The sequence below is a fragment of the Lipophrys pholis genome (assembly GCF_963383615.2).
Source record: "Lipophrys pholis genome assembly, chromosome: 6".
In the NCBI taxonomy this organism is placed as follows: Eukaryota; Metazoa; Chordata; class Actinopteri; order Blenniiformes; family Blenniidae; genus Lipophrys; species Lipophrys pholis.
This window is the reverse complement of record NC_137629.1, coordinates 30,787,065-30,814,076: the sequence shown is the minus strand read 5'-3', so window position 1 is coordinate 30,814,076 and position 27,012 is coordinate 30,787,065. Positions and strand designations below refer to the sequence as shown.

General features: G+C 45.0%; 1 protein-coding gene across 1 annotated transcript in view; it reads left to right on the top strand.

Moving 5' to 3' along the window:
- fat2 (FAT atypical cadherin 2) overlaps window positions 1-27,012 on the top strand; it is a gene marked incomplete at its 5' end in the record, with an annotated part of 60,267 nt that overhangs the window by 7,976 nt on the left and 25,279 nt on the right. Inside the window, 13 exons of the mRNA XM_080465961.1 lie at window positions 5,129-5,187; window positions 5,689-6,003; window positions 6,742-6,949; window positions 10,925-11,064; window positions 11,305-11,367; window positions 11,471-11,683; window positions 12,793-13,003; window positions 13,247-16,914; window positions 17,491-17,884; window positions 19,564-19,763; window positions 19,840-19,993; window positions 20,404-20,637; window positions 22,932-23,321. Coding sequence (XP_080322087.1) covers window positions 5,129-5,187; window positions 5,689-6,003; window positions 6,742-6,949; window positions 10,925-11,064; window positions 11,305-11,367; window positions 11,471-11,683; window positions 12,793-13,003; window positions 13,247-16,914; window positions 17,491-17,884; window positions 19,564-19,763; window positions 19,840-19,993; window positions 20,404-20,637; window positions 22,932-23,321 — 6,249 coding nt within the window. The remainder of the gene's footprint in view (window positions 1-5,128; window positions 5,188-5,688; window positions 6,004-6,741; window positions 6,950-10,924; window positions 11,065-11,304; window positions 11,368-11,470; window positions 11,684-12,792; window positions 13,004-13,246; window positions 16,915-17,490; window positions 17,885-19,563; window positions 19,764-19,839; window positions 19,994-20,403; window positions 20,638-22,931; window positions 23,322-27,012) is intronic.

Sequence of the window (27,012 nt, the reverse complement as noted above, 5' to 3'; positions counted from 1 at the left end):
AACTCTTCAGAATGGCTTCACGCCTCTGAATCCTGCTTTTATGGAGCGTTTCAGCAGCAGTTTGAGCAGAAATACAGTCTGTGTGCTTCCTTCTGATTGATTTAGTCCTGCAGTGAGGCTTTATGAGACACGTGGACGCTGGTACAGATTGTTTCCACACATTCGAGCTGATGTCCCCGTGGCACATTTACCCGTGAAGTCCTGTGTCTTCCTGCTGCTGAAGGAGCTAACAGCACCTTATTTCCCATTAAGAGGAGGAGGAGGAGGAGGAGGAGGAGGAGGAGGAGGAGGAGGAGGAGGAAGAGGAAGGGAGGAAGAGGAGCAGGAGAAGGAGAAGGAAGAGGAAGGGAGGAAGAGGAAGGGAGGAGGAGGAGCAGGAGCAGGAAGAGGAGGAGCAGGAGGAGCAGGAGGAGAAAGGAAGGAAGAGGTGGAGCAGCAGGAGGAGGAGGAGGAGAAGGAAGAAGTGGAGGAGCAGGCAGAGGAGGAGTAGAAAAGGAGAAGGAGGAGAAGGAAGAGGAGGAGGAGCAAAAGAAATGGACGAGAAGGAGGAGGAGGAGGAGCAGAGAAGGAGAGAAGAAGGAGGAAGAGGAAGAGGAAGAGGAGGAGGAGAAGATGGAGAAAGAGGAGGAGGAGGAGAAAGAGGAGAAGAAAGAGGAGGAGAAAGAGTAGGAGAAAGAGGAGGAGAAGGAGGAGGAGGAGGAGGAGAAAGAGGAGGAGGAGGAGAAAGAGGAGGAGAAGGAGGAGGAGGAGGAGAAGGAAGAGGAGAAAGAGGAGGAGAAGGAGGAGGAGAAAGAGGAGGAGAAGGAGGAGAAGGAGGAGCAGGAGGAGCAGGATATGTTTGACTGCAGAGTTGCAAGTCTGAGCAGAGCTGCAGAATGTGGGTGTGCGACGGCGCAAAAAAATCAAAGATGAGAAAGTAGTTTAAAGGTCGTTGGCAGAAACATTAAGCTGTGATCAGAGGAGAGCCTCTGTGTGTGTGTTTGTGTGTGTGTTTGTGTGTGCATACGCACATGCGTGTGTGTATGTGAATGAATGTGTGTGTATGCATGCATGGGTCAGTGTGTGCCTGTGTGCTTTCGTGCATAAAGTACGTGCTTGTAAATAAGTGTGTGTGAGTGTGTGTGTGCCTGTGGCTGAATGAGTGAGTGTGTGTGTGCGGTCGTGTGCATGTGTGCTTGTATGTGCGGGTGTGTGTGCGTGTGTGTGTGCGTGTGAATGAGCCAGTGTGTGTGTGTGCGCAGGATTGACAGTTTTAACTGACTCACTTGAAAACTTTGAAGTTACAGAAACTGAATCTACGAGTCTCTGCAGGTCGGCAAAACCACCGGAGTTTGTCCTGAAGCCACTACAGTTACACTTTGTGTGTGTGTGTGTGTGTGTGTGAGTGTGTGTGTGTGTGCGCAGGTGTATTTGCTATACATTTCCTTGTGTGTACACACTCAGAAGCTGATGTATTTGGGTGAAAAGGTTTTTTGGGTTTTTTTTCTTCTTTTTTTTACCCACTAATCAAACTCAGGCTGATCTCACACAAAGTGGAGTGACTGCCAATCATTATCACACCTTCATTTGGTTTGGTTTCCTGTTGATGGTTCCAAACCGCCGCAAAAAAGGTCAACATGCTGTTTTTGGTCCGCGGACACACAAACACGGACTAGGAGAGAATCCTGGCAAAGCTCCATCCTGTTCATCCTGCTTCACACTCCCAAAGAACACACACACAAACACACACACACACACACACACACACACACACACACACACACACACACACACACACACACACACACACACACACACACACACACACACACACACACACACACACACACACACACACACACACACACACACACACACTGGAGCAATTAGACATAAGAATTGTTGCGGTTGACCACAAGCAAACACACTATGTGACCATGTGTTGATAAGAGAAATGAGACGTTCAAGTATCAATGACCTCAATCCAAACAGAATACAGATCAAATTTACTCGTGTTGTTTTTTGGGGCTTTTACTTTGAAGAATCTCCTTCTTTTTCGCTGTTGTAAATCTGTTACATCACACGATGTTGCATTAGAAGCAGAAAACGAAGACTAAAGACCGGAATTTAAAGTTAATTGTGCCCAATTACGCACATGCCGCAACAAGAGGGGGAAAACAGTGACTTGAGTCAGCGCTTTAATTATAACTCATCCTACGGACTTTTAATGCAAAATGCCATTGACAGTGCTGGCAGCCGTGCTCACCACAGATTGAAGTTAATGCGGACCTTTCGAACCTCATCCTGGAGCCGCTGATGCTAATGTTGCTCGGAAAACTTGTTTTGTACGAACAGGATGGTGCGGCTTGAGGGTTTCTTTTCATATAGCTTTGCTTTTTCTTTTCTTTCTTTACATTTCCTGCGTGTGGCAGCTTTATGTGATCAGGAACTCGTCCAGAACGCTTTAGAGAAGAAATATCTTTTACCATGCACATAAATCGTGGGTTCTTTGACAGTGTGTGTGTGTGTGTGCGTGTGTGTGTGTGTGTGTGTGTGTGTGTGTGTGTGTGTGTGTGTGTGTGTGTGTGTGTGTGTGTGTGTGTGTGTGTGTGCTAACAAGGCCGTACCTGTCCGGAATGTTCCACTTGATTTACATTTTAATGGCGCAGATACTTGTGATTAGCACACCTTAGCCTTTAACGCTGATTACTCAGGTGGTCTTTAACCATGACTCAGCGCGTAGACTGAACATTGCCGAAACCCGAACGGAAACTCTTTGAACTGACAACAAAACAACAAGAGTTTTAGCGTTTTCAGTTCCGAAAAGTTTCACTTCTACGCTGCAGCGTTTTAAAAAACGATTTACACGGAAACAGCGAAAATGCTGAAAATTATGTAGTGAGCATGTTTGGCCATGAGGTGGTGCTGTTGGTTTTTTTTTTTTAAATGACACCTCATATACATGTGTGGGGAGAACAATACGCTATAAACAAGGACATTGGTACGGACAGACGATGACATTAGATTGCTGTTACGAGTGACGCTCAAATATAAAACACGCAGCTTTTCAGAAAAGTTTCATATTTTCCCGTTTCAATGAAATCGGAGCGTTTTTAAAAAGTTGCATTTTCCCCACATTTCCACTGAGTCTTACTAGTTTTAAATGTTCTTTACACTTGTACTGAACCAGCTTTGTGTGTATTTGGGACCAGACGTGGTCCGAGGAAGTCGAAGTTCATGACGGCCTCACCAGTTCAGGTGGTCGGGTTGAGGCTCCGCCCCCCTGTGTGGCTGTGAATCCACAGAGCAAACAGGAGGAAGCTTGAGCTCCATTCACCTTCTGACAGCAGCAGCTCCGCTCAGTGAAAGCAGACGTCACTTTTGATTCTCCGGCTCTGCAACTGATGACTGCCGCACGCTTTGTGACGTCCTCATCGTGTCCTCGTCACGTCGCCACCGGGTCCTGTTTGCTCTCTTGTGAATAGAGTAAATGACCCCTGGCGGCTCCTCCACTCACAGTTGAACCCTCCATTCAGGGTGCAGACAGAAGCTGCCTCTGAGGACGCCGGCCGAGATGTTCAGGCTGCGCTTGTTCAAATAGAACAGCTTTTACTTCTGATTCAGAGTCCACAATCCTCACATTCTTCACGAGCAGAGGAAACACAAGATGACCTGCAACACACACACATTAACCTTTTATGGGACACTCACCAAAACATAAACATTGTAGATTTGCTTTTTATGATTTCTTACATGCAGACTTAAAAGAAAAAGGAAGCGAGTTCTCAGTAGTATTTAGAGTATTAAGGGACTAAAATGCTGTAAGACATGCAAAGTGTCAGTAAATGAGACTCAGACTAACGTAACAAGACAAGACAGGAAGCAGTTTGGTGAAACTCTGAAAAGTCTTTTTATTTAATGTGGGCAAATTTGAAAACTGAAACTCATAATTTTTCCGCTTTTACTTCTAAAATATTTGGTGTTTGATCAACAAACACATTAAAAAGTTTTTGCTCGCTTAAACGGAAACGGACGAAACACTGAAAACAATGTGGCTTTCATGAGGAGCCACTCGCTGTTGCTGTTGTTGTTTGTTTATTTGTAATGGTAATTACCATTGTTGTTGTTACTGTCCATCTACTTGCGCATGTGCAGAAAAGTATATATATATATATAAAAAAAATAATACCATAATTGCCGGACTATAAGTTGCTTTGAACTCTGTGGCTTGAACAATGATGCGGCTAATTTATGGATTTTTACGTTACATGGGTGATGCGTTCAGGTGCATCACGTAAATCCGACCGTTCTTTTTTCTCTTTCAAAATTTGGTGGGTGCGGCTTATATTCAGGTGCGCTCAATAGTTCATTTTAGTTCAAATTACAGTGCATAATCTTTAAGGATAAAGTGTATAACATGTCAAGAATGTCAGAATATGACTGAAGCTATTAGATTATCAAAATGTAGTTTTTATTACTGAAAAGCAGCTTTAATACGACCAGAAACAGCATCAGTGATGTTTCATTAGATTGGACTTCTGCACGACTCCGTTGGGTTTGTTTTATCAAGACGTGTTTTCAAGTATCAACATGACTCCAAGTTTCATTATGACCAATGAATCATAGCTTATTAATCCATAAAACGCCTTCGGACGCTGTAACATTCGGTTTGTTATTCCTGCATAAACGTTGCTCTGAGTGCAGATTTGAACGATTCCCAATGTCATTATTGGACACACACACACACGCACACACACACACACACACACACACACACACACACACACACACACACACACACACACACACACACACACACACACACACGTCAACAGGTGGCAAAAACGTCCACAACCCCGTTTGTTTGTTCAGATGTCGTCCGTTTTGTTGCTACTGCAGCTGACACACACACACACACACACACACACACACACACACACACACACACACACACACACACACACACACACACACACACACACACACACACACACACACACACACACCTACAACAACTTTAACAGCTGCACTTTACATTTTGTTTTCATGTTCTCTTCGGGTGCAACTAACACTTTCACTTCTCGCGTTTTGTGTTTGTGTGTGTGTGTGTGTGTGTGTGTGTGTGTGTGTGTGTGCGTGTGTGTTACAGGTGTGATCAGCACTCTCTCCGCTCTGGATCGGGAGGATAAGCCGGAGCACAGCATCGAGGTGAGGCCGTAAATCAGCGTCAGTAAACACACCACAGTCTCTTCCATCCATCCGTCTTCTGTCCAGTTGGGGGCAGCAGGGGTCACCGTACTGAAACAGGGTGAACACAGAGGGACAGACTGAACCATTTATGCTCGCTCATTACACCTTACGGCAGTTTAGGCTCATCGATTAACCTTACATACATGTTTTTGTTCTGCGGGACAACAAGCCCGTGCCGATCCATGTAGAGAGGACAGTTTGTAACCCACGAGGACAGAGCGCCAGCCACTAGGTCACCGTGGGTCGTTATCTGGCGTTAAGCCCCGGTGTACAACGTTTTCACCGAAAAATGATTTCGTAATTTTTTCAGTTTATTTGTAGTAAGTGTAAACCGTGAAAAGTTGACAGTTTGAAAAGGTGAAAGTGATGAAAAATGAACATCTATATCTAGTTATATTATGGGATGTATCTCTATACGCGGATCAGAGCCTGTGTTCAGCCTCACTCTTGTCTCGTCAGGTCATCGTGTCCGATAACGGATCTCCGTCGCTTCGCTCCACCGCCACGGTCGTCATCCAAGTTCTGGACGCCAACGACAACCGACCCAAGTTCACCGACAAGCTCTTCCACGTCCGGCTGCCGGAGCAGCGGCTCGGCGCAGGCGTGTCGGAGGTGTGCAGGATGGTGGCGCGGGACGACGACGACGGCCTGAACGCCGTGGTGACCTACAAGCTCCAGGACGCCGGCGACGACCAGCGTTTCCAGGTGGACCCGGTGAGCGGCGTGGTGACGTCACACGGCGACTTCTGGCCCGGGAACTACAGCATCCTGTCGGTGAGTTCAAGTCTCATCTTTACGCGAGTGATGATCCTCATCTTCCGTCCTCCATCGGTTCTACTGACGCTGACAGCGCTTAATTAGCCGCTAAAGCTAACTGCGCTGAAAAATAACCAATAGCAAGAAAACGTTATAACATTTTGCACAATATTTACACTTTTGGAATAAAATGTATTGAGGTGCAACACTTCATTATAAAAACATAATGACGTTAGCAAATATAACGTGAGATTTACATCATGATGCGTTAAAGTTGAGCGATTTACTGTGAGCATTTTATGTTTAAGACAATAAAGTTTAATAATTTATTTTAATACATTTACTTTGAAATGTGGTAAACAGAAACCAACATAAAATAATGGTTCATAAATTTGATTCGGTTTCAAAAAAGTGCTGTGGGTTTACCTTCTAACATGGTTTTATGAACTAATTTAACAGTTTAATGTGAAAAAGTGAAGAAAGTCAAATAAATGCAAATGTAAATGTTATATATATATATATATATATATATATATATATATATATATATATATATATATATATAAATAAAATAACATTTTATCACCATTTTATCATAAAATAACATCCTTATGTTATAATACGATAAAACTTCATCAGGTATAATGAAACTCTAAATAGTCTTAAGGTATAATGTGACTTTTTAAGCTGCGATCTGATAAAATTGAGCATTTTAGAGATTAAACTAAGTCAGCCACTTGTTCTCGTTATTTCCAGATTAAAGCGACCGATCAGGGCAGCCCGTCACGCTCCTCCACCGCTCGCCTCGACATCGAGTGGATCGCCCTCCCGCCTCCCTCCTCAGAGCCAATCACCTTCGAGGAGCCGCACTTTACCTTTGCCGTCATGGAGACGGAGCCCGTCACCCACATGGTGGGGATCATCATGACGGAGACGTCGCGACAGAAGTGGTTCGACGTCGTAGGTGAGAACGTTGGAGGTTTTCACTTTGTGATTTTTGTTGGAATATCACAAGTTCAGGTAATAAGATGATGAAGATTAAAATAACAAGCCAAAATGTGGAATAATACCCTGATAGAATATGAGAGCTGGCTTTTACAGGTTAAACATTTATGACCGAAAGAAAATTTTCTATCAATTTTGAACGAAATGTTTGGAGCCATAAAACCTATTTACCCCCAAAATTAAGAAAACACTGGATATTACCTTTATATAGAGCTCTATATGTTGTTGTTTTTTTGCAGTTTTACATTTTTGTTATTCATTTTTAGAGATTTCTACCTTTTTGTTTCTTTTATTGTTTCATTTATTCACTCACATGTTCAGTCATTCATTCATTTGTTTAGTGGTACAGATTTCTAGCTGAAGGTTTTCTGTTTATAGAACTTTATCTTACTGTCGAAGCCACAGAAGACACCGTTTACAGAATAATTCAACACCCTGTAAAAGTTACTTTGGCGCTCAGAGTGAGGTGAGAGTTTCACTTGTGAGTTCAGGGATAAAACTGGAAATGGCGAATCGCCGAAGATCGTCTGCGTCTGATCTGGAGAAAGAGAGGGAGAGCAGTGAAAAGGTCTGGGTGTCAGCAGGAGGTTTCTCTCAGGGATCAAACAGCAGCGCTCCTCCTCTCATCAGCTGCCATGTGGCTGCAGGAGGGACAGCTGTCCTCCCCTCACCTCCTCCTCCTCCTCTGGGTCCTCGGCGTTGCCGCTGTGACGGAGGCATTTCAGACCTAAAAGAAACATATTGAATGGAGGCGGACTGCAGCCGTGTGACGGTGCTTCGGTGTTTGGGCCTGGCAGGTTGACTTGGTGTGCAGGTGGGAGCTCAGGGAGGACCGGCGCTCCTCCCGGTGGCTCCTCTGTGGTCGCCTGGCCACGAGCCGGCATTACCACAACTCAGAGACAAACTGCACATAACCACACACACACACACACACACACACACACACACACACACACACACACACACACACACACACACACACACACACACACACACACACACACACACACACACACACACACACACACACACACACACACACACACACTCGACAGGAAATGACTGAACTCCATTTTCACTGGAAATTCATTTCAATGACTATTTTATATCAGGTTACTGATCAGAAGCCTCTTGGAGGGATAAAAAACTAATCAGCTCAACATTCAAGAATACTTTAATTATTACTTGTATATCAGGTGGTTACTAAACCTTAAGAAGAGCCCTGATTAGTGTGATTAATGCTTCGTTTTTGTCTCAGAAAAGTTTCCCTTTTACACAGCAACATTTTGAAAACGATGTCTGTTTCCATGGAAATGGGAGAATTGCTGAAGTTGGCATGCCGAGCCACATGATAGAAGAGAACAGTATGCGCTCAACAGCAACAGTTGTGAGGTCATGGACATTCATATGGACAAATACCAGGAGAATATGTACTGGGAGTCTTGACACTCTGGAGGCGGCCATTGTTGTTATTAAACACCGACTGAGCATGTGCAGAAGGACCAATTTACTTTGGCTGTTGTGCGCATGAGCAGTAACAACTTCAGAGAAACGTTGCATTTTCGGCTGCTTACACAGAGTCGGAGTGTTTTCAAAAAATTCCACCTTTGGAGCCATTTTCAAAAAGTTGCGTTTCCAGTTTTCAACGAGCACCGTTGTCGTGTAAAGGGACCTCAAAACGTGGTCGATGGAGACGTTGGTAGATCTTATCTGATTTAGTTGTTTTGCTCTCTGTCCTCTCAGTATGTCTGCCTCAGCTCTCGGTTGGAACTCCTCTTTAGCTTGTAGAAAAAAAAAGTGAAACAGCTGCTGTGACTCCTAAAACACCAGTGTCAGAATGAGAATCATCAGAGAGCTGGGCAGGACGCCGCCTCTGCTGTCGGCGGAGGGACGTAGCATCCACACAGCTCATCTCTGCTCGGCAGGGGTCCATGCTGGACTTGATGAGGTCTCTCACTTGCAGGGCCTGAGGCCACCGCCCCCTGCTGGAGGAGGTCTGACCCTCCGCTCTGAGAGGACGAGTTCAGAGGAAACCTCAAAGAAACGCCTGCTCCTGTTGTAAAGGGTGGCGGACATTCAACGACTGAGACCGACCTCCTGTCAACAGTTATTCAACACGGTGACGGGTTTAAAGCAACCCTCAGAGTGTCTGAGTGTCTAATTGAATTCGTCAGACGTGCTGACATTTCAGACTGAGGGAGAGGCTCTCCAGTCAGCAGGGGGGAGTTGCTCGAGGACGCAGACTAGAAAGAGATTGCGGTAAATTGGGTGTTGGTGCAAAAACAGAAACTTTGACGTTGATGTGATTGTAATCTCGACTCTTCTCATCATAAACAGACACACAGATGCAGTCAAATTTCACTTTTGTCTGAAAATTATAGTTATTGACAAGAATACATGTCCAGGTCTCTCTTGTGTCTCACTGCTCGTCTTTGGTCCAGATTAGGAGTGTGAGACATAAAGCCAGAGGGACAAAATGGACAAAAGAGGCTCCAATCCGGCCAAACCACCGAGCACACTGTGAAAATGACAAAGACCACATTTCCCTTTTTAAATAGATTTTTTTTTCAAATTTAGCCTCCAAACTATGGTGTCAGGTGACTTTGTAAAAAAACAAACATAATGCAACAGCTACAGGAGAAGTTTTCTTTGGGCCATTTCACTTTTGCATCAATAAAATTGGCTTTATGCTGAGATTGTAGTCGTTTTCGGTGGTAATCTTTTGGTTTGGTTGGGTAAGTGCTAATTTTAGCGACCGAGCGTTCAAAAGTAAGCTCCAAATAAATCTGCACATAAATGTCATCATTTTATAAATCAAGACAACAAATGATGTAAAGACCATAAACATTAATACGCTTATGGAAGAACGACCAGTTTTTGTAGAATATTGTTTGTTGTATGTGTGTGTGTGTGTGTGTGTGTGTGTGTGTGTGTGTGTGTGTGTGTGTGTGTGTGTGTGTGTGTGTGTGTGTGTGTGTGTGTGTGTGTGTGTGTGTGTGTGTGAGGTGGATGTCTTCATAAACACCATCTGGCTGAGCCAACATGGGTTTTACCTTCGTCACGTCTAAACATGAGGCTGACTGAGAGAGAGAGAGAGAGTGAGAGAGAGAGAGTGAGAGAGAGAGAGAGAGAGAGAGAGAGAGAGAGAGAGCGCATAAGACAATAAAAACAGGAGGAAAAGAAGGACAGGTAGAAGAAAGGAGTGGAGGATAAAAGAAAAGAGAGAACAGATGGTCGGAGTGACGTCAGTCACTTTCAAACACATATTGCTTTATTTAATAAGACGCTTTCCCGCTTTCTTGATTTCTGATCTGTGAATGTTATATGAGCAGATAACATGGAGTTTCTCCTGTTGTGGATTGTTTGACCATGTAATCAGGATACACATGATCAGTAATTTGATTTATTGTATTGTAACAAACTCACCATTGCAGTAAGAGTTGAATTTATCCTATCAATTTCCCTAAGCGTATGTAATTTAGGAGACATTATAAATTAAAAGCAGGTCTGTAAAGTCATTCGTTAATTGTTTCCTGAATTTTCTTCCTCCACCTCGATGTCAACTTGGAGAGTTTCTGTGGGTTTGGTTCGTCCTTTTGGGCGTCTCAGCATCAGACAGTGATGGATGATCTCAGATGTGTTGCTCTTCAGTCTGCTGGTTTTTCCTCCAGCATGCTGATGAGCATCACAAACTGCTTTCACCAGAGCAGGTTCACTGACCTCCATCTTTATCAGTGTGAACCAGCCGGTCACTGAGGAACTGTTTCTGCTCCTGGACTGAACCAGGATCAGTTTGCTCCTCTAAGACTCCTTAGTGAAGGGCGTCCAGCACAGATCCAGTGTGAGACAGATGACCTGAAGGCTTTGCTTTGACAGGTGGAGACCAGTCCTACGGCCCTTTCACCTCCTCCTCCCTCAATGTCTTTCTCCTCAGGCGGCGATGAGGACAAGGACTTTGACATCCAGAGAACCTCAGGAACCATCTCCATCGCTCGCAGGCTGGACGCCGCCCGACGCTCCAACTACAACCTGACAGTGCGAGTCACCGACGGACACCACAGCGCCACCACGCAGGTCAGAGGGCGAACTGTGTGCTGAAACAGTCTAAATGCAGACACAGAATTAGGCTGAGATCATAGAAGTAAACAGAGTGTCCGAACAAGTAACACATCAAAGAAAATAGAAGAAATATGGGGAAATATATGACTCAGATAAAAATTTGCTGGTTCAAGCGAAGCTTTGCTGAGTCATGTGAAGCTCTGCTGAGTCATGTTTGGTATAATGTCTCTCACTGAGTCTCTTCCTCCTCTGCAGGCTTACATCCGAGTGTTGGACATGAATGAGCATCGCCCTGTCTTCCAGAAGCTACTGTACAAGGTGATTTTAGGGTTTCTGCGTGATTCGTGCATGTCAGAGATGTGATATTTATCTTAGACTTGAACTATTTACTCTTCTGTCCTCACTTCCTGTCTGTGTCCAGGTGAGGGTTCCTGAGGACACGGCGCTGTGGAAAGATGTCCTGCACATCAGTGCTGAGGACGCCGATGCCAACAGCCGGTTGGTGTACTCCATCCACAGCAGCCTTCACCCGGACAGCGCCAAGCTCTTCCACCTGGACCCCAAGAGCGGCGTCCTGGTGATGACAGAGGAGCTGGACTACGAGACCATGTCCAAGCACACGCTCATCGTTATGGTAACTAGTCACGTGTCTGCAACCTCCATTCCCAGAGATTCAGTTTAAAGATTTCCTCAGTAGGAAATATACCGTTTCTAGCAGTCAGTACTCTGCAAACGTGCAGCTGATTATTTATAGGTGATATAGATATATTTTTTTCTTTTTCCAAGTTTCCTATTGCCTGGAACTGTGGAAGATTCAAATTCCACAGACTGTTTAATGTGTGTATTGGTAAATTCAATGGTGAGACATTTTTTTTAATCAAATCCTTATGTCTAAATGGTAATATACAGAAGTATGTCATCTGCATAAAAGTGGTATATGTTTATCAGGCGTTATACATTTAAACACTTTAAACAAGCAGAACTTTGTTCCTTTTGTAAACAGGAAAGTATTTCATGAAACAGTTTACACGTTTTTAAATTTCTGGATATGACACACTGAACAGCGAAAATGAAAATGAAACATCATTTAAAAAACAAAAAGAATCCTGTGACAAGGGGAAAGTATGAACATAAAGTGCTCAATTCAAAAGAATGCAAGTCAATAAAACGTCAATAAAAAAAAAACCGCCTTCAGAAAGGAGCGGAAAAGTAGAGAACCATCAACACACAGAAAAGACACATAATTTTCCATTTATTTCATTTTCTTCATTGTTTTTTATTCCCCTGTCATTATCTATAATTTGATATAACGCACTAAATAAATAGAAGAAAGTCAAACGTTTATTTAACTTCCTGAAGGGAAAAAAAACCTTCAACTGTCACACTGACTTTTTTTTCCTGTTGCCTCTCTTTGTTCTCGTCACTGTTGAGTCACACTGTGTAATTATCTTGATTCTCACATCAGTTTGAGTTTCACTCGTTTTATATTCTTCAGTTGGACTCAACAATCTGAGTCATAAGCATGAGTTCACACACTGGAGCCAAAGAGCGTGAAATCCACTCAGTCATAAGTAGAACCAGACAAGACCGGATGATATTAAATTAATCCTAGAACTGGACACATTCAGTCATTGCAGATCTTCCAGAGTCACGGGTACAATGTGCAATAAGGACTGTCTGTTGCAACTGCATGTTGCCTTCCTGCAGATTCACCCTCTCATTTGTTCCCTCGCTGTTGCTCAGGTGCGTGACCAGGAGATTCCCGTGAAGAGAAACTTTGCCAAGGTTGAGATTCACGTAGAGGACTGTAACGACCACTCGCCCGCCTTCCTCAGCCCTCGCTACGAGGCCAGTATCTCCAATCAGGTCCCTGCAGGGTCCCTGGTGCTCCGAGTCACGGCCCTGGACAAGGACACGGGAAGTAATGCTGACATCAGCTACTCTCTGCTCTCTGGTGAGCACATGACCTCTCCCCCATCTTCACTTTACCAACTGCTGCACTATATTCACGTTTTACTTTTTTTTTATTATATGACTCATTTTTGAAAATGAAAGGTTTGTTGATTTGTTTTTGTGCTCGGCCCCAAAAAATTCTGTCTCCAGATTTTAAACCTGATAGCAAAGCCTTGTGAATCTGGATGGAGGAAAGATAAAACCCCTCATATTGCAAATGTCTCTCTCTCCTCTTCTCCGGCAGGTAACACCGACAGTGTCTTCTCCATTGACCCGGAGCTTGGCTCCATCACTGTCTCCAAACCTCTGGACCTTCAGCCTCAGGATCAGTTCCACCTGACAGTGAAGGCCACAGACCAGGGTTTCCCTCAGCGCAGTGACCTCTGCTCTGTCCAGATCCACATCCACGTCTCCGACCTCACCCCCCCATCATTCCCTCCTGATGAATACCTAACTGAGGTCAGCGAGTTCAGCGCCCCGGGTGCCCCGGTGGTCACGGTGTCGGCCTACAGCCCGACTGCACTTCATTATGAGATAGAGAACGGAAACCCAGATGGCATATTTTACATCAACCCCACAACCGGGCTGATTTCCACCCTGCAGCACCTGGACTTTGAGGAGCGTGACTCCTACAAGCTGAAAGTCGCAGCTTCCACTGCGAGCGGTGCCTCGTCCCGGACACTGGTCTACATCTATGTGACAGACGAGAATGACAATGCTCCTGTGTTTCAGCAGAAGGCATATGTGGGTCGGATCAGTGAGTCGGCTCCCGCTAACAGTATGGTGATGGGCGAGAGGGACACTCCGTTAGTCATTCAGGCCTCGGACGCAGATCGGGACTCAAACGCTCTGCTGGTGTATGAGATCTTGGAGGCAGATGCCCTCAAAGTGTTTAAGATTGACTCCAGTACAGGAACCATCTCTCTAATCTCACCAGTAGACTTTGAAACCAGGTCTCGGTATCACTTCTCGGTGCAGGTGAAGGACTCCGGGGAGCCGGCGCTTTTCGCTGTGGAACCAGCTCAGGTCACTGTTCACATCCTCGACCAGAATGACTGCCCGCCACATTTCACCAACCGCCTGTATGAGCACTTGGTCCTCCTCCCAGCTGTCAGGCATGCAGAGGTGGGGCAAGTCGTTGCTCATGACGCTGACTCGGCAGTGTCGTATAGCATCGCCGAAGGAAACCTTCACAATGCCTTCTCAGTTCACCCAGACACCGGAGTCATCACCGTGAGCAACATTTCTGAATTCAGGCCATCCTACCAGCTGGTGGTCAAAGCTTCTGATGGCCTTTTTAAAGATTCAGCAACAGTCACAATAAATGCAACGAACCTGACGGCAACCGATCTCAGGTTTGAGCAGCAGGTGTACTCAACCAGCATCCACGAAAATCTGAAAACAGTGAAGACATTGTTAGCTCTCAGGGTCATGGGTAGCTTTTTAAATGAGCCTGTTTTATATTCCATAATGAACCCTGTGGGTAAGTTTACAATGTCGCAAACTTCCGGCGTAATTGAAAATACTGGTATTCCTTTTGACCGAGAACAGAAAGACGCTTACGACATTTTGGTGAAGGTGGAGGACATGAGGACGCCTCCCAGAACGGCTACAGCCCAGGTCAAAGTTTTTATCGATGATGTCAACGATAACCCTCCACAGTTTCTGAACTTGCCTTTTTCAATGGTGATCTCCGAAGACACAGAACCGGGAGATGTTCTGTACCAGGCAACCGCCATCGATCAGGATATGGGAGAAAATGGAACCATCATGTACTCACTGGAGGATGACTACAACCTCTTCAGGATCGATCCTGATGTGGGGGATGTGTCACTTCAACGACCACTTGATTTTGAAGCCTTGAATAAATATGTGCTGACAGTTATAGCTACAGATGAGGGTGAGCCCAGTTTGAGCAACACTGCTCAGCTCAGCATCCAAGTCAGGAATCGAACCAACCCAGTTTTTCAGACTCTCCTTTACCCACTGAAAGTCCCTGAAAATGTGCCTCCATTCACCACCATCCTTCATGTCCAGGCCAGGAACCCTGAGGGTTATCGACTTATCTATAACCTAGAAGAGGAAAATGCTACCAAGCACTTCCATGTTGACTTTAAAACCGGCGTATTGATTGTCACCAACCCACTCGACTATGAGAGTGAGACGATGCATGTGCTCACGGTCCGAGCCACTGACTCTGTTACTGGAGCCTTCTCGGAGGCGTCTATTGAAGTTGAAGTTGAGGATGTGAATGATAATGAACCACTTTTCTCAAAGCCAACATATAGTATGAACGTTGCTGAGGGACTCCCGGTCAGCACTTCTGTGATTCAGGTTTCTGCCTCCGACAGAGATTCTGGTAGAAACAAAGATTTGGCCTTCCAGCTCATTAAAACAGAGGAGGATGAGACAGATTTCTTTGACATTGACCCTAAGACTGGATGGATTGTAACCAAACAAGTGCTGGATTATGAAAGCAGAAAGCATTTTACCTTGAAAGTCAAAGTGATGGACAATGGGCTCATACCTCTCAGTAGTGAGGTCTCTGTTTTGCTGAATGTCACAGATGTCAATGACAATCCTCCACACTTTGTCAGCTCCCAGTATGAAGCCACAGTTGATGAAATGGCAAAATGTGGTCACATCGTCATCAAAATCCAAGCTTCAGACCCCGACACCACTGACCAGAATAACCTCAGGTACAAAATTCTGTCAGGGAATGAAGGACGTTACTTCAACATCAATGAATCCTCTGGGATAATTTCCTTCTCCAACGTCTGCAGGAAGAACTTAGACCCCCAGTACAACCTGACTGTGGCCGTGTCTGATGGGGTGTTTCAGAAAACTGCCCCCGTCAGCATCGACATGGTCAACAGCAACAGGCACAGTCCTTATTTCAAACAGAGCGTCTACGAGGCGGAGCTGGCTGAGAATGCAGAGGCAGGAACTCGTGTGATCCGCCTGGCAGCCATCGACCCAGACGACGGGCCGTATGGCAGCGTGGACTACACCATCATTAACAAGCTCGCTGAGGACAAGTTTTCGATCCACAGAGATGGACAGATCGTTACCACACATCCGCTGGACAGAGAAAACCCCACCCAGCGAGTCATTGCAATCAAAGTGATGGCCAAGGACGGAGGCGGGAGAGTGGCTTTCTGCACGGTGAAGATCATCCTCACAGATGAGAACGACAACGTGCCTCAGTTCAAAGCCTCTGAGTACCAGGTCTCCATCCAGTCCACCGTGAACAAAGGCTCGCCCGTCATTCAGATCATGGCTTATGACGCCGACGATGGCAAAAACGCAGACGTCACCTACACTGTGGATGAAGCCGAGGAGGTCATAGAAGATGTCATTGAGATCAACCCTTTCACCGGAGTTGTCAGCGTCAAAGAGAGCCTGCTTGGCATGGAGAACAAGATCTTCAATTTCAAAGTAAAGGCTAGAGACGGCAGCCTTCCGTTTTATAACTCCACCGTCCCTGTTCAGCTCAAAGTGGTTCCCCCTGATGTTCCTCTCCCCAAGTTCTCCGAGCCGCTATACAGCTTCTCAGCTGCAGAGGACGTCCCCATGGGGTATGAGATTGGCTCGGTGAGGGCGGACTCGGACATGCCTCTCATCTACAGCCTAGTAAACGGAAACACGGTGGAGAGCAACAAAGACAAAGTCTTTAGCCTGGACAAAGAAAGTGGGACCCTGCTGTTGCAGAAAACCATTGACCACGAGAAGACCAAGTGGTACCAGATAGACGTGATTGCCCAAGGGAACCACAATGGGACAGATGTGGCCTCGCTGGTGTCCGTCAGCATCCAGGTCCAGGATGTGAACGATAATCAGCCGGTATTTGATGCCAGCCCATACAGAGCATTCCTGGCTGAAAACCTGCCTGCTGGAACCACAGTGATCCAGGTGAGAACAACCAGCTGTGTTCACATAAGCCAATGAGAGGTACAGAGAGACAGAGAAAAAAATAGATAGTGTTTGCAGTGTATACTACGGAAGCGTATTGCAGTCTCGCAGAGCTTCTGCTTGGAATAACACACCACTGTCCTATTAATGCAGAACAACAGAGCCAATTTAAAAAAAATTCAGAAAACATTATCTCATGATAATTTATTTTATCTCATAATTATGAGCTAATTATCTCATAAATTCAGAAAAACAACCGATTTTTAAATTTTTTATTTGAATGCAATACGCATCCATAGTATACCGTATCCAGGGAGACTAAACTGCATAAAATACTTTCAAAAGTCCTTGGTCATACCTGGGAAACTGCCCAGTGCTTTAATTGTGGAGGCTCCGAATGGGCATGTCCACCTGTCCACCTATTGTTCACAGTAATGTTTTTGCCAATCAGAGATCAGACAAGGGCTATACAGTCTTTTTGAGAAGAAATCCAAGGTGAAAAATGTCCAAAGCGTATTTATTTTAAGTTGTTTGAGTTTGAGGAAACCCAATGACCAATCAGGTGTCCGCTGCCAGGTAACCGCCAATGACCCGGACACGGACAGCAACGGACTGGTCACCTACAGCCTAGAGTCTCTTCCCGATCACTCCCTGGACATCAATGAGGTGTTCACCATCGATGGAGACAGTGGCTGGATCACCACTGTGAGAGAGACGGACTGCGAGGTGACCAGGCTCTACCGCTTCCACGTACTCGCCAACGACCACGGTGGCGACGTGCGGCTGTCGTCGAGCGTGCTCGTGGAGGTGATGGTGACGGACGAGAATGACAACGCGCCGCGCTTCTCCGAGGAGGTGTACCACGGCTCAGTGGAGGAGAACCACATGCCTTTTCAGCCCATCGTCACCATGACAACCGCCGACGCTGACGTGTCTCTGGAGAACCGGCTCGTCACATGTTACATCACAGGTTTGTGTGTGTGTGTTTGTGTGTATTTTTGGGTCCGTGTCTATTGCAGTGCTCACAGTTTAAACGGAGCCCCAGATTGTTGAAGGACATGCCGTCACAGCATTGTGGTTACACTCTTTACATTACAATTATTTATGACAGCCTCATACTTTCTACACACTCAAAGTCTGAAAGTTGAAGTTACACACCGCAGAGCTGACTGGCCGGTCAGTACAGACACACAATTTAACTTGGTTCTGTTTAATTGATCTAACTTATTTTTACCAATCAAAGACGTGTTACAGGGTGGAACAAACTGAAAATATACACCAGCTGACATGCAGCGTTTTTGACAACAACACTTTCTTTCCAAATGAAACCCAATTTGTATAGCTCCCATATCTACAAATACATCTAAATGAAAGAGGTTCCATTTTAAAATGTTAATCTATAGTTAATGGGTATGTTAACAAATATTGAGTAAAATTGAAGAGTCATCTCCATTAAAACTTTTTTTTTTTTACTTTATCGAATGAGCTCATAACTTGACAAAGATAGTACTAAAGATCAATTATTAAACATGCTGAAGATGTCTAACAGTTCAACAGGAAAAGTGCATTAGAATTTGAGGTTGTCCGATCTGATCGTTTCTCACACTGACAGATGGAAACATTTAGTGGATTTAAATTAAAACATAACGCAAGTTGAAGTGTCAGTGTCACTTATCTACAATGAAAGTCACTTAATCGAAAGGGGAAATGGGGTCATCGTTACCTCCTGTAAATAAGCTTAAGTTAAGATTCAAAGTGTCACCGCCTCCTCTACCTCTTCCACATTCTTCCAGTGGCTTAGTTTGCTTCAGTCTTTCTGCTGTTTCGTCTGTACCGATGAAAAGCGGCGAGAGGCCAAAGTCACATGACCGGGTGCATTCAGGAGGTCTGATGTAAGCAGCAGAAACACACAGTAAGAGACTAAACTGATGAAGGTGACTCAGTTACTCAGAACGACATTGCTGTCAGCAGACATGATCAAAGCAGCGGCTCCATTCAATCAGAAAGCAGGAGTCAGAGGGAGGACACACACACACACACACACACACACACACACACACACACACACACACACACACACACACACACACACACACACACACACACACACACACACACACACACACACACACTGTTAACCAAACACAATGACACAGAACAAGACAACACAACACAACATCAGAAACAAAACAGTTTGAGAAGGAGTCACATCGAACACACACAGTTACACAAGACAACAGAAACGAGAAGAAAGAAAGTCAATTCACACAAACTCAAAGATGCACAACAAAAATTAAAGACAGTATAACAGACAGGAAAGAAAAAAGCTCAAACACAAACAAACAAAGCACAAATAAAGGAACTACTGACAACACAAAACATACAAATGGAGATTCATATTGTTTCCTGTGATCGGAGAAAACATGCACATGCACACCGATGAGACCCTGTCGCGTAATCAAACCCAGGTTCTATCACTGTGAGGCAACAGAGCTTCAACACTGTTCCACTCTCTGGAATACTTAGTTAGTGATCAACAACTGTAGTGATCCTGATAATGTGGAGCTTCGATGTCTTATTGTGACTAGGTAATAAACATGATGGTAAATGTCTAACTGGAGAAACCTACCTACTGTGTTACCCCTGCAGACGGGGACCCTCTGGGGCAGTTTGCCATTGTGCAGATGGACGAGGGCGAGTGGGGTTTGATCGTGAAGGAAAGTTTGGACCGAGAGCTCAAAGACAGATACACTTTGAAAGTCCGAGCCTCCGACGGCAAGTTTGAGGCCCCCATCACTGTGGACGTCCACGTGTTGGACATCAATGACAACAGTCCTCAGTGTGAACAGGTGAGCGGCGGCTGGAGATGCTTCTTCGTCGGTTACCGGAGAAAACCAGCACAATACGTTGACGCTCCCGTTGCAGGTGCTGTACACCGAGGCGCTGATGGAGAACTCGCCCTCCGATGTGTTCGTTCTGAAGGTGTCGGCGTGGGATCCCGATGTCGGCGCTAACGGGCAGATCTCCTACACGCTGCACGGCCCGCATGCAGACCGCCTCCACTTGCAGCAGCAGACGGGTACGCCACCATCTCGCCCGTTGAGGGTCTGATAACATCAGCTGCTCCGAGGGGCCCTGAAAGCACCGCAGACATAAACAAAACCCTTGTTTCCTAAATCATCCATCACATTTCACCTCTGTCACAATAGCTCCAGCTCAGCATTCTGATTTCCTCGAACATGCACTCAGAAGGGTTGCTGTCATATTGATGATAATCAGCAAGAGGAATTTATTAACCACCGACCGATAGTTTAGCAGCAATTCAGAAGTAGATATGAGCCTGTGATCCAAAACCATGATTAAAACAGGTCAATACTAATGTAAAAGTCTAAAAGCCAAACACTCGTCTAAAAGCTCCTTTAAATTAGTACAAGACTGGCGTACAACGAGGGTTTGCCATATAAGAAGTGTTTCCTGCTGCGTCCGCAGGCGAGCTCTTCACTCTGGCTTTGTTGGACCGTGAGAAGGACGTGGAGCTCAGCCTGGTGGTGAAGGCCACGGACGGCGGCGGGCGGTCCTGTCAGGCTGACGTGCAGCTGCTCATCCAGGACATGAACGACAACCCGCCCCTCTTCTCCTCCAGCCACTACCAGGTCACCGTGTTCGATAACACCACCGCACGCACGCCGGTCGCCGTCGTCTACGCCAACGACCCCGACACGGGTAAGGTGCTGCCGAGCTGACGGACCGAGAGACGCTGCGTTTCCTCACTGCCTTTTACGCATATTAATGCTCCTTTCAGGCTAATTAGACTTTAGAGACTGCTCTCAGGACTGATTTAGTTTACTAATGAAGAGAATAAGGCCTCATTTACACAAGTGAAAATGCATGATTGTGCAAGAAACCTCCTAAACATAAACGGAGTCCTCTCAGTTGTCTCACTTATGTGTTTGGAGAGAAATCCCCCCCCCCCCGAAAAGAGAAGGCGTGGAATATGGACGCGGTGGTGGATCAGTAAGAGAGGCCAACTTGGGATGGCAATTTTCTTTATGGACTCGTATTTCTTAGTATTGACGAGCATCCGCGATCAACTTATGTCAGCATTTATTGTTAAGATCTTTCATTTTCCAACAAAACACATTACATGTAAAAGTAACAAACCGGTCGCAGCAGCATCCACCATCGCCCCAAATCGCAGGTTGTCTTTGGTCGCCATGACAACGGTTTTTGAACCGTCTCTCAGTGTGACGTAGAAGCACCAATTCAGAGCCACGGCCAAAGATACCGAACCGATTCTCCCACAGTCGCTATCTTTCATCTGCCTTAAGGACGTGTGCATTTACTACGTCATCGTCTGGCTCACAGGTGGAGGCACGTTCTATTTCTTACTGAGTCGACCAAAACAACGACGAAAAACAGTTTAATGGAGGTTCAATGTTTAGAGCGTACTGTTCTCTGCGCGCACACAAAAGTGGTTTTATCACATAAAAAACAGCACCCCGAGTGGCCCAACACACTCACTACATAGTTTTCAGCATCTCTGCTATTTCCATGGAAATGGTTTTTCAAAATGTCGCTGTCTTAAAGCGAAATTTTTCTGAAACATAAATGCAAAAACTATGTTTTTTTCACTTGAAACGTTGTCGTGTAAACGGGGCTTTTGTGTGATGGTAGCAGAGCTGCTCTTCACTGGAGACGACAGTCTGGGAGGTAACACTGGGTTCAGAGCGAAACAGCGAGAAACAGCAGCTTTACAGATGTTCTCAACTGTGGACACTTTAACTGAATTACTTAGTTCAGTAATCAGGTTCCAACATGTCCGTGCTGTAAGTAGTGGAGTCACCTTATCGAATAAAATGTTCCCAGCAGTGGCGCTCGCCCAGCGTGTGACTTTCTCACAAACAACAACGTCTCACAACTTTTCTCTTGAATCTGCAGGCTTCAGTTTGTCGAAACAAAACAAAAACAAAATTCAACAATGCAAAGCGAAGCCGGCAAAGTTCAAATTGTGCTGTCGAGAGGGGGCGTGTCCACCTCTGCTCACCGTCACTGGGATATTTTGGTGAATGAGCGGCCACAGATCTGGTTCTCATCATGTTTCGGACCTCCAGCTGGACGTGAAGAGCCTGGGTGAAGCTTTACTTTTGGTTTCTCTCACTACTTCAGATAAAATCCCCGGCAGTTCTGCTTCAAACAGACAAAAAAAAATCCTCAATCTTGTTTGTGGCCGAGCTTTAGAAAACCCTCGTTTTCAAAGTGCGTTCTAAAGCCGTGGAAGTAACGGGTTCTATTGATCAGGTGTGACATCAGCGTCTTAGAAGTCGTTCAGTAAAATGTTTTTATCCTGCAGCTCAGTCGCTCTCTGTTGTTGATGGTTTCTTTTTTTGTTCTCTGAGCTTCAACTTGATTCTTCACCACAAACCAGTCGTGTGTGAATCCAAATAGGGTTTTTAAGGTTTATTATTACATTACCGTTGTTAGTACTGTTATTAGCAGCTCATTTTACTGAAACTGCGCGACACATTCAGACCGATGAGGAAACTCTGTGTGAAAGCAGGACCAGTGTTGGCTGATTGGCTGGGTTTCTGTCCAACTGGGCTGATTTTGATTTTGCAGTAAAAAAATAAAAACATTGCATTGGGCTGGTTGATAGAAAAAATTATCTGTTTTTCACAACATTAGGCCTTTTTATTCAGGAAAAAAGAATCATTAACGTTTTCAACAAACCTCTCTCTCCTACCACTGGTTATTTTATGTTGAAATCAGGGAGAATCTGCTCTGCTTGATATAATCAATGATAGATATTGGTCAAATAAGTGATTCAGGGTTTCAGAGCGCGTAACACCGTAGTTCCGTACGTAACTTAAATCCTGTTTTAACCTCACGGAGGTTAAAACATGGAGTCTCTTTAAAGACTGAAAAAAGAAGAAATTACAAAGATTTTCCTTCACATGAAGGAAGGGGAAAGAAAAATACTCGGACACAAATAATCACTTCCTGTTTCCTGTTTCCTGCAGGTATAAACTCAGAGGTGAGGTACTCCCTGTTGTCCGGTGACTTCGGGTTCTTCTCACTCGACGAATTCTCGGGGATCCTGCGACTGGAGCAACCTTTGACCTCCGAGGCCCCGCCCACCTTTGAGCTGAAGGTGAAGGCCACCGACCGGGGCCTGCCTCGACAACTCCACTCCGACGCCACGGTAACGGTGGAAGTAGTCTCCCTAGAGGACTACCAGCCGGTCTTCTTGCGGTCGGAGTACACGGCCCAACTCCCAGAATCCTCGGCTGTGGGCTCGGAGGTGCTGAGTGTGTCGGCGCTGAGCGCAGACGGCGGCGGTTTGGATCCCATCACGTACCGCATCGTGTCCGGGAACGAAGACCGACTCTTTCTGATGGACCGTCAAACAGGTCGGTCCAAAGTCCAATCAAATAAAAGCCTTTTATCTCATCTGTGTGACGACAATACACACTTTGGGGTCGCAGTCCTCTCATGTATCTACTTCATGTCTGTTTTCCCGGAGCCTTTGCAAGGACAAAAAACTACTTAGTATATTTAATATGTTTATTATCTGTATTTTTTCTGTGTTTTTATTGTATTATGTTTGCGTGTGTGTATTGTATTCTGTACCTGGCTGCTGTGACATTTTAATTTCCCTCTAGAACAGTGAAGTAAATCCAATCCTGTCCTACCAGACATGAAACTCAATCTGACTCAGGAGTGAAACAAGGTCTGAATCTGAAGTATTAAACTGTCTGAAACCAAGACTAACCTCAAAGTATAGCTGGTTCCAAACCCCGTCTTCACATCTACTCTAACACTAGTCGAAGTAATGCACATAGTTTTCGAGTTTTCATTTCAGGAAGCTTCGCATTAATCCAGGAGCCTTTTGAAAACACTGTCTGTTTACATAGAAACTGCAGAAACACTGAAAAAGATGTAGTTAACATGCCGGGCCTCGGGTTGGCGCTGTTGGTTTGTCTTCGTGATGAAGCCAGACACACGATACGTGCAGAAAGCAAAGCTCGCGATGGCGAGAACGCGAACACTCTAGTGGACAGACGATTGTTACTCCGGGTGACTGTCGTCTGTTTCCTGCTCAGGTCGGCTCGTGTCAGAAAACAAACTTTCTATTTCTCTATGAGACAGACGCAAAAGCAGAACGTTCTGAAAGTGTGCGCTGGTGCTGTAGGTGAGGATGGGGTCCGTCTGGTGTCGCTCAGTTTTTTTTTTTATTCCAATCGATAGAGAATGAGAGATGGAACTGTGTGACTCGACTCGGGAAGTAAAGTGAAGGAAACCCGGCAGACAGACGGCGGAGGAGTGTCTATTAAACATCTGTGTGTGTGTGTGTGTGTGTGTGTGTGTGTGTGTGTGTGTGTGTGTGTGTGTGTGTGTGTGTGTGTGTGTGTGTGTGTGTGTGTGTGTGTGCCATGGAGATCATGGAGACTGATTATTTCTTCTTTGATGTTTTCTCTTCTGAATCTCTATTGGAGGATTTGAGGTTAAAAAAAAGAAAAAGAAAAGCGCCTTTGTGAATCGTTTTATTGATTTTGTGGTGTTTTGTGGAGTTTGTTAAGTTTTCTTTAAACTTGGTTTCAAACTGATCCGGACTGAGACCTATGAGGGTTGTATCGGAGCAGAGAGGGGGGGGGGGGGGGGGGGGGGGGTGAGCGGCGTCCTCAGATGTCAGGAGGTGGTTACGGACGTGAGACGGTCAGCAGACTGGACACAACCTCTGTGAGTTTTACCTCCGAGCCGCAGAGTCCGGCTCTCAGAGCTGCTCCTGTTTGTGTCCGAAAGTCTTTAAATGACTCTCTTATGTTTCCCTCCGCTGTCTGATGGAGGGAGACTGACTCTCTGTGACCGCCTGGGATCGTTCCAAATGTTTACCGTCTGAGGTCCAGTCAGTGATTCACAGGAAAAGAAATGATGTTCACTCTGAGTCACTGCTGAAGGTCTCCCATGATGCTCAGCTGTAAATCTCCTCTCTCAGCAGCACTTTGTCTTCTCGTACTGCAACTCCCAGAAAAACTGGGTTTAACTACCACAGCAACACTAACCAATCTCTAACCTGTCTAGTTTAATAGTTGAGACTCACCCCGATTCATCATCAGTCCATACGCATGTCGGGTTCTCTCCATTTTCTTCACGTTTATAGCGTTTTGTTCTCAGCACACAAGTCTGTGTGGTTTCAATACAAAAACGAGCAACAGCGCCCTCCTGTGGCCCGGCAGACTAACGACATCGTTGTCAGTGAGTCTGCTTCTGCAGTGTAAATGCAACACTTTTTTAATTAGGTGTCACGTGAAACACGTTATGTAAACGGGGCCTAATGTGTGTAAACCATCTAATACATCCTATTAATGTGTTCTGGCCATTAAATGAATCCATGTAACGTGCCTAAATATTCTGACTGACTAACCCATCTGATGGGTTGGCTAACCAATTCAACATGTTTAACTCGCCAATCAAATGTGTGTAACCTATCTAACAAACCAGTTAAACATGCCTAACTTATCGATGTAAAGAACTTGTCTAACTAACTAACCAACCAAGTAACTAACTAACACATTTAGCCCATCTAATCTACTCATTTTAAGTGTCTAACTAAAACTTTCAACTATCCCATCTGAAGAAAGCATATTGGTGAGTTGGTTGGTTAGATGGTGAGTTAGTTGGTTGATGGGTTGTTTGTTTGTTTGTTTGTTTGTTTGTTGAGTTGGTTGGTTGGTTGGTTGGATGGATGGTGAGTTAGTTGGTTGATGGGTTGGTTGGTTGGTTGGTTGGTTGGTTGGTTGGTTGGTTGGTTGTTTGTTGAGTTGGTTGGTTGGTTGTTGAGTTGGTTGGTTGGATGGTGAGTTAGTTGGTTGGTTGATTGGTTTGTAATTAAGCAAGTAAGAGAGTAGCGGAATACCTTTGTAGGTTGGTTGGTGAATGGATAAAAAAGTAATTAGCCAAATGGGAAGTAGGTAGGTAGGTTAATGACTATGGAGGAATATTGATTGGTGACATCATACATGGGCTGGTAAAGCAGGTTTATAGACGCTAGAAAGAAACAGCTTATGAAATGAACGAAGCAGTCGACAGTGAAGCATGCGACTCTTTAAATATTAAATTGAGTGTCTTCCAAAAGGTTAAACTTCACAAAGGCAGTGAATTAAATGATCCGCAGGAGCCACACCTTCAGGTTCCGAGGTAAATAACAGGTTTCAGACCTGCAGTCAACAGAAAAACCTCAAACATGCTGAGATCAGAGTTTCATAAGAACAGTTTCACAGTAGTTACTTTGAAGTTTAAAGACTGTGGTCGGGGAAATATCAGCAACTCAGGAGAAATAATTAACTTGTTATCAATAATTAAAAGCTTGGGATTAGAATCCCATTCCACAACCATAATGGTGTTTACATTTATACATTATTTTGGTTTACACTTTAAAGAGAAAGAAGCTCCTAAATACAATATTTGCTGATTTAGGCAATTTATTCTTCTTCTTTTTTTTCTTTTAACAAAAGATCTTGTAGTGAACCACATCCACTTGTTGTGTTTATTTGTGTTTTCTTTAATGTCACATTCTTCAATGCGTGTCTCTGTACAAATGTTTTCTTTTCCTTATCGGTTGAAATCAGAGCCTTTATTATACTGTGTACGTCCACGGCAATGACGTAGAGTACCTGCTGTAACACCTCAAACTCACACACACAAACAAATAGGGTCAGACGTACAGAGATAGATAAAGGAGAACAAATGGAGCTCAGCCAACTTCCTGACAGCAGAAGCCTAAAGAGGTGATAACTTAGAGCCTGGCACCTGCAGGCAGGAGGTGAGGGAGGGAGTTGTTGGGTCCTGTTGTCTTAATGAGGAGTGCTTCACGGCCTGGCTGGCTGCCCAGGAGACACTCACACACACTCATACAGCAACTGAAAGCACAGATTAATGCAGTTTTTAAAAAGACAGGAGCCCAGGTGGGGTTTACAGATTCTGGATCAGCAATCTGACTGTGCTCTCTTTTAAAGAGTCAGAGACAAGTTTTACAAGTCTTGATGAGATTTAAAAAGTATAGACCGTTTGTTGAGGAAGAATAATATATTAATATCAATG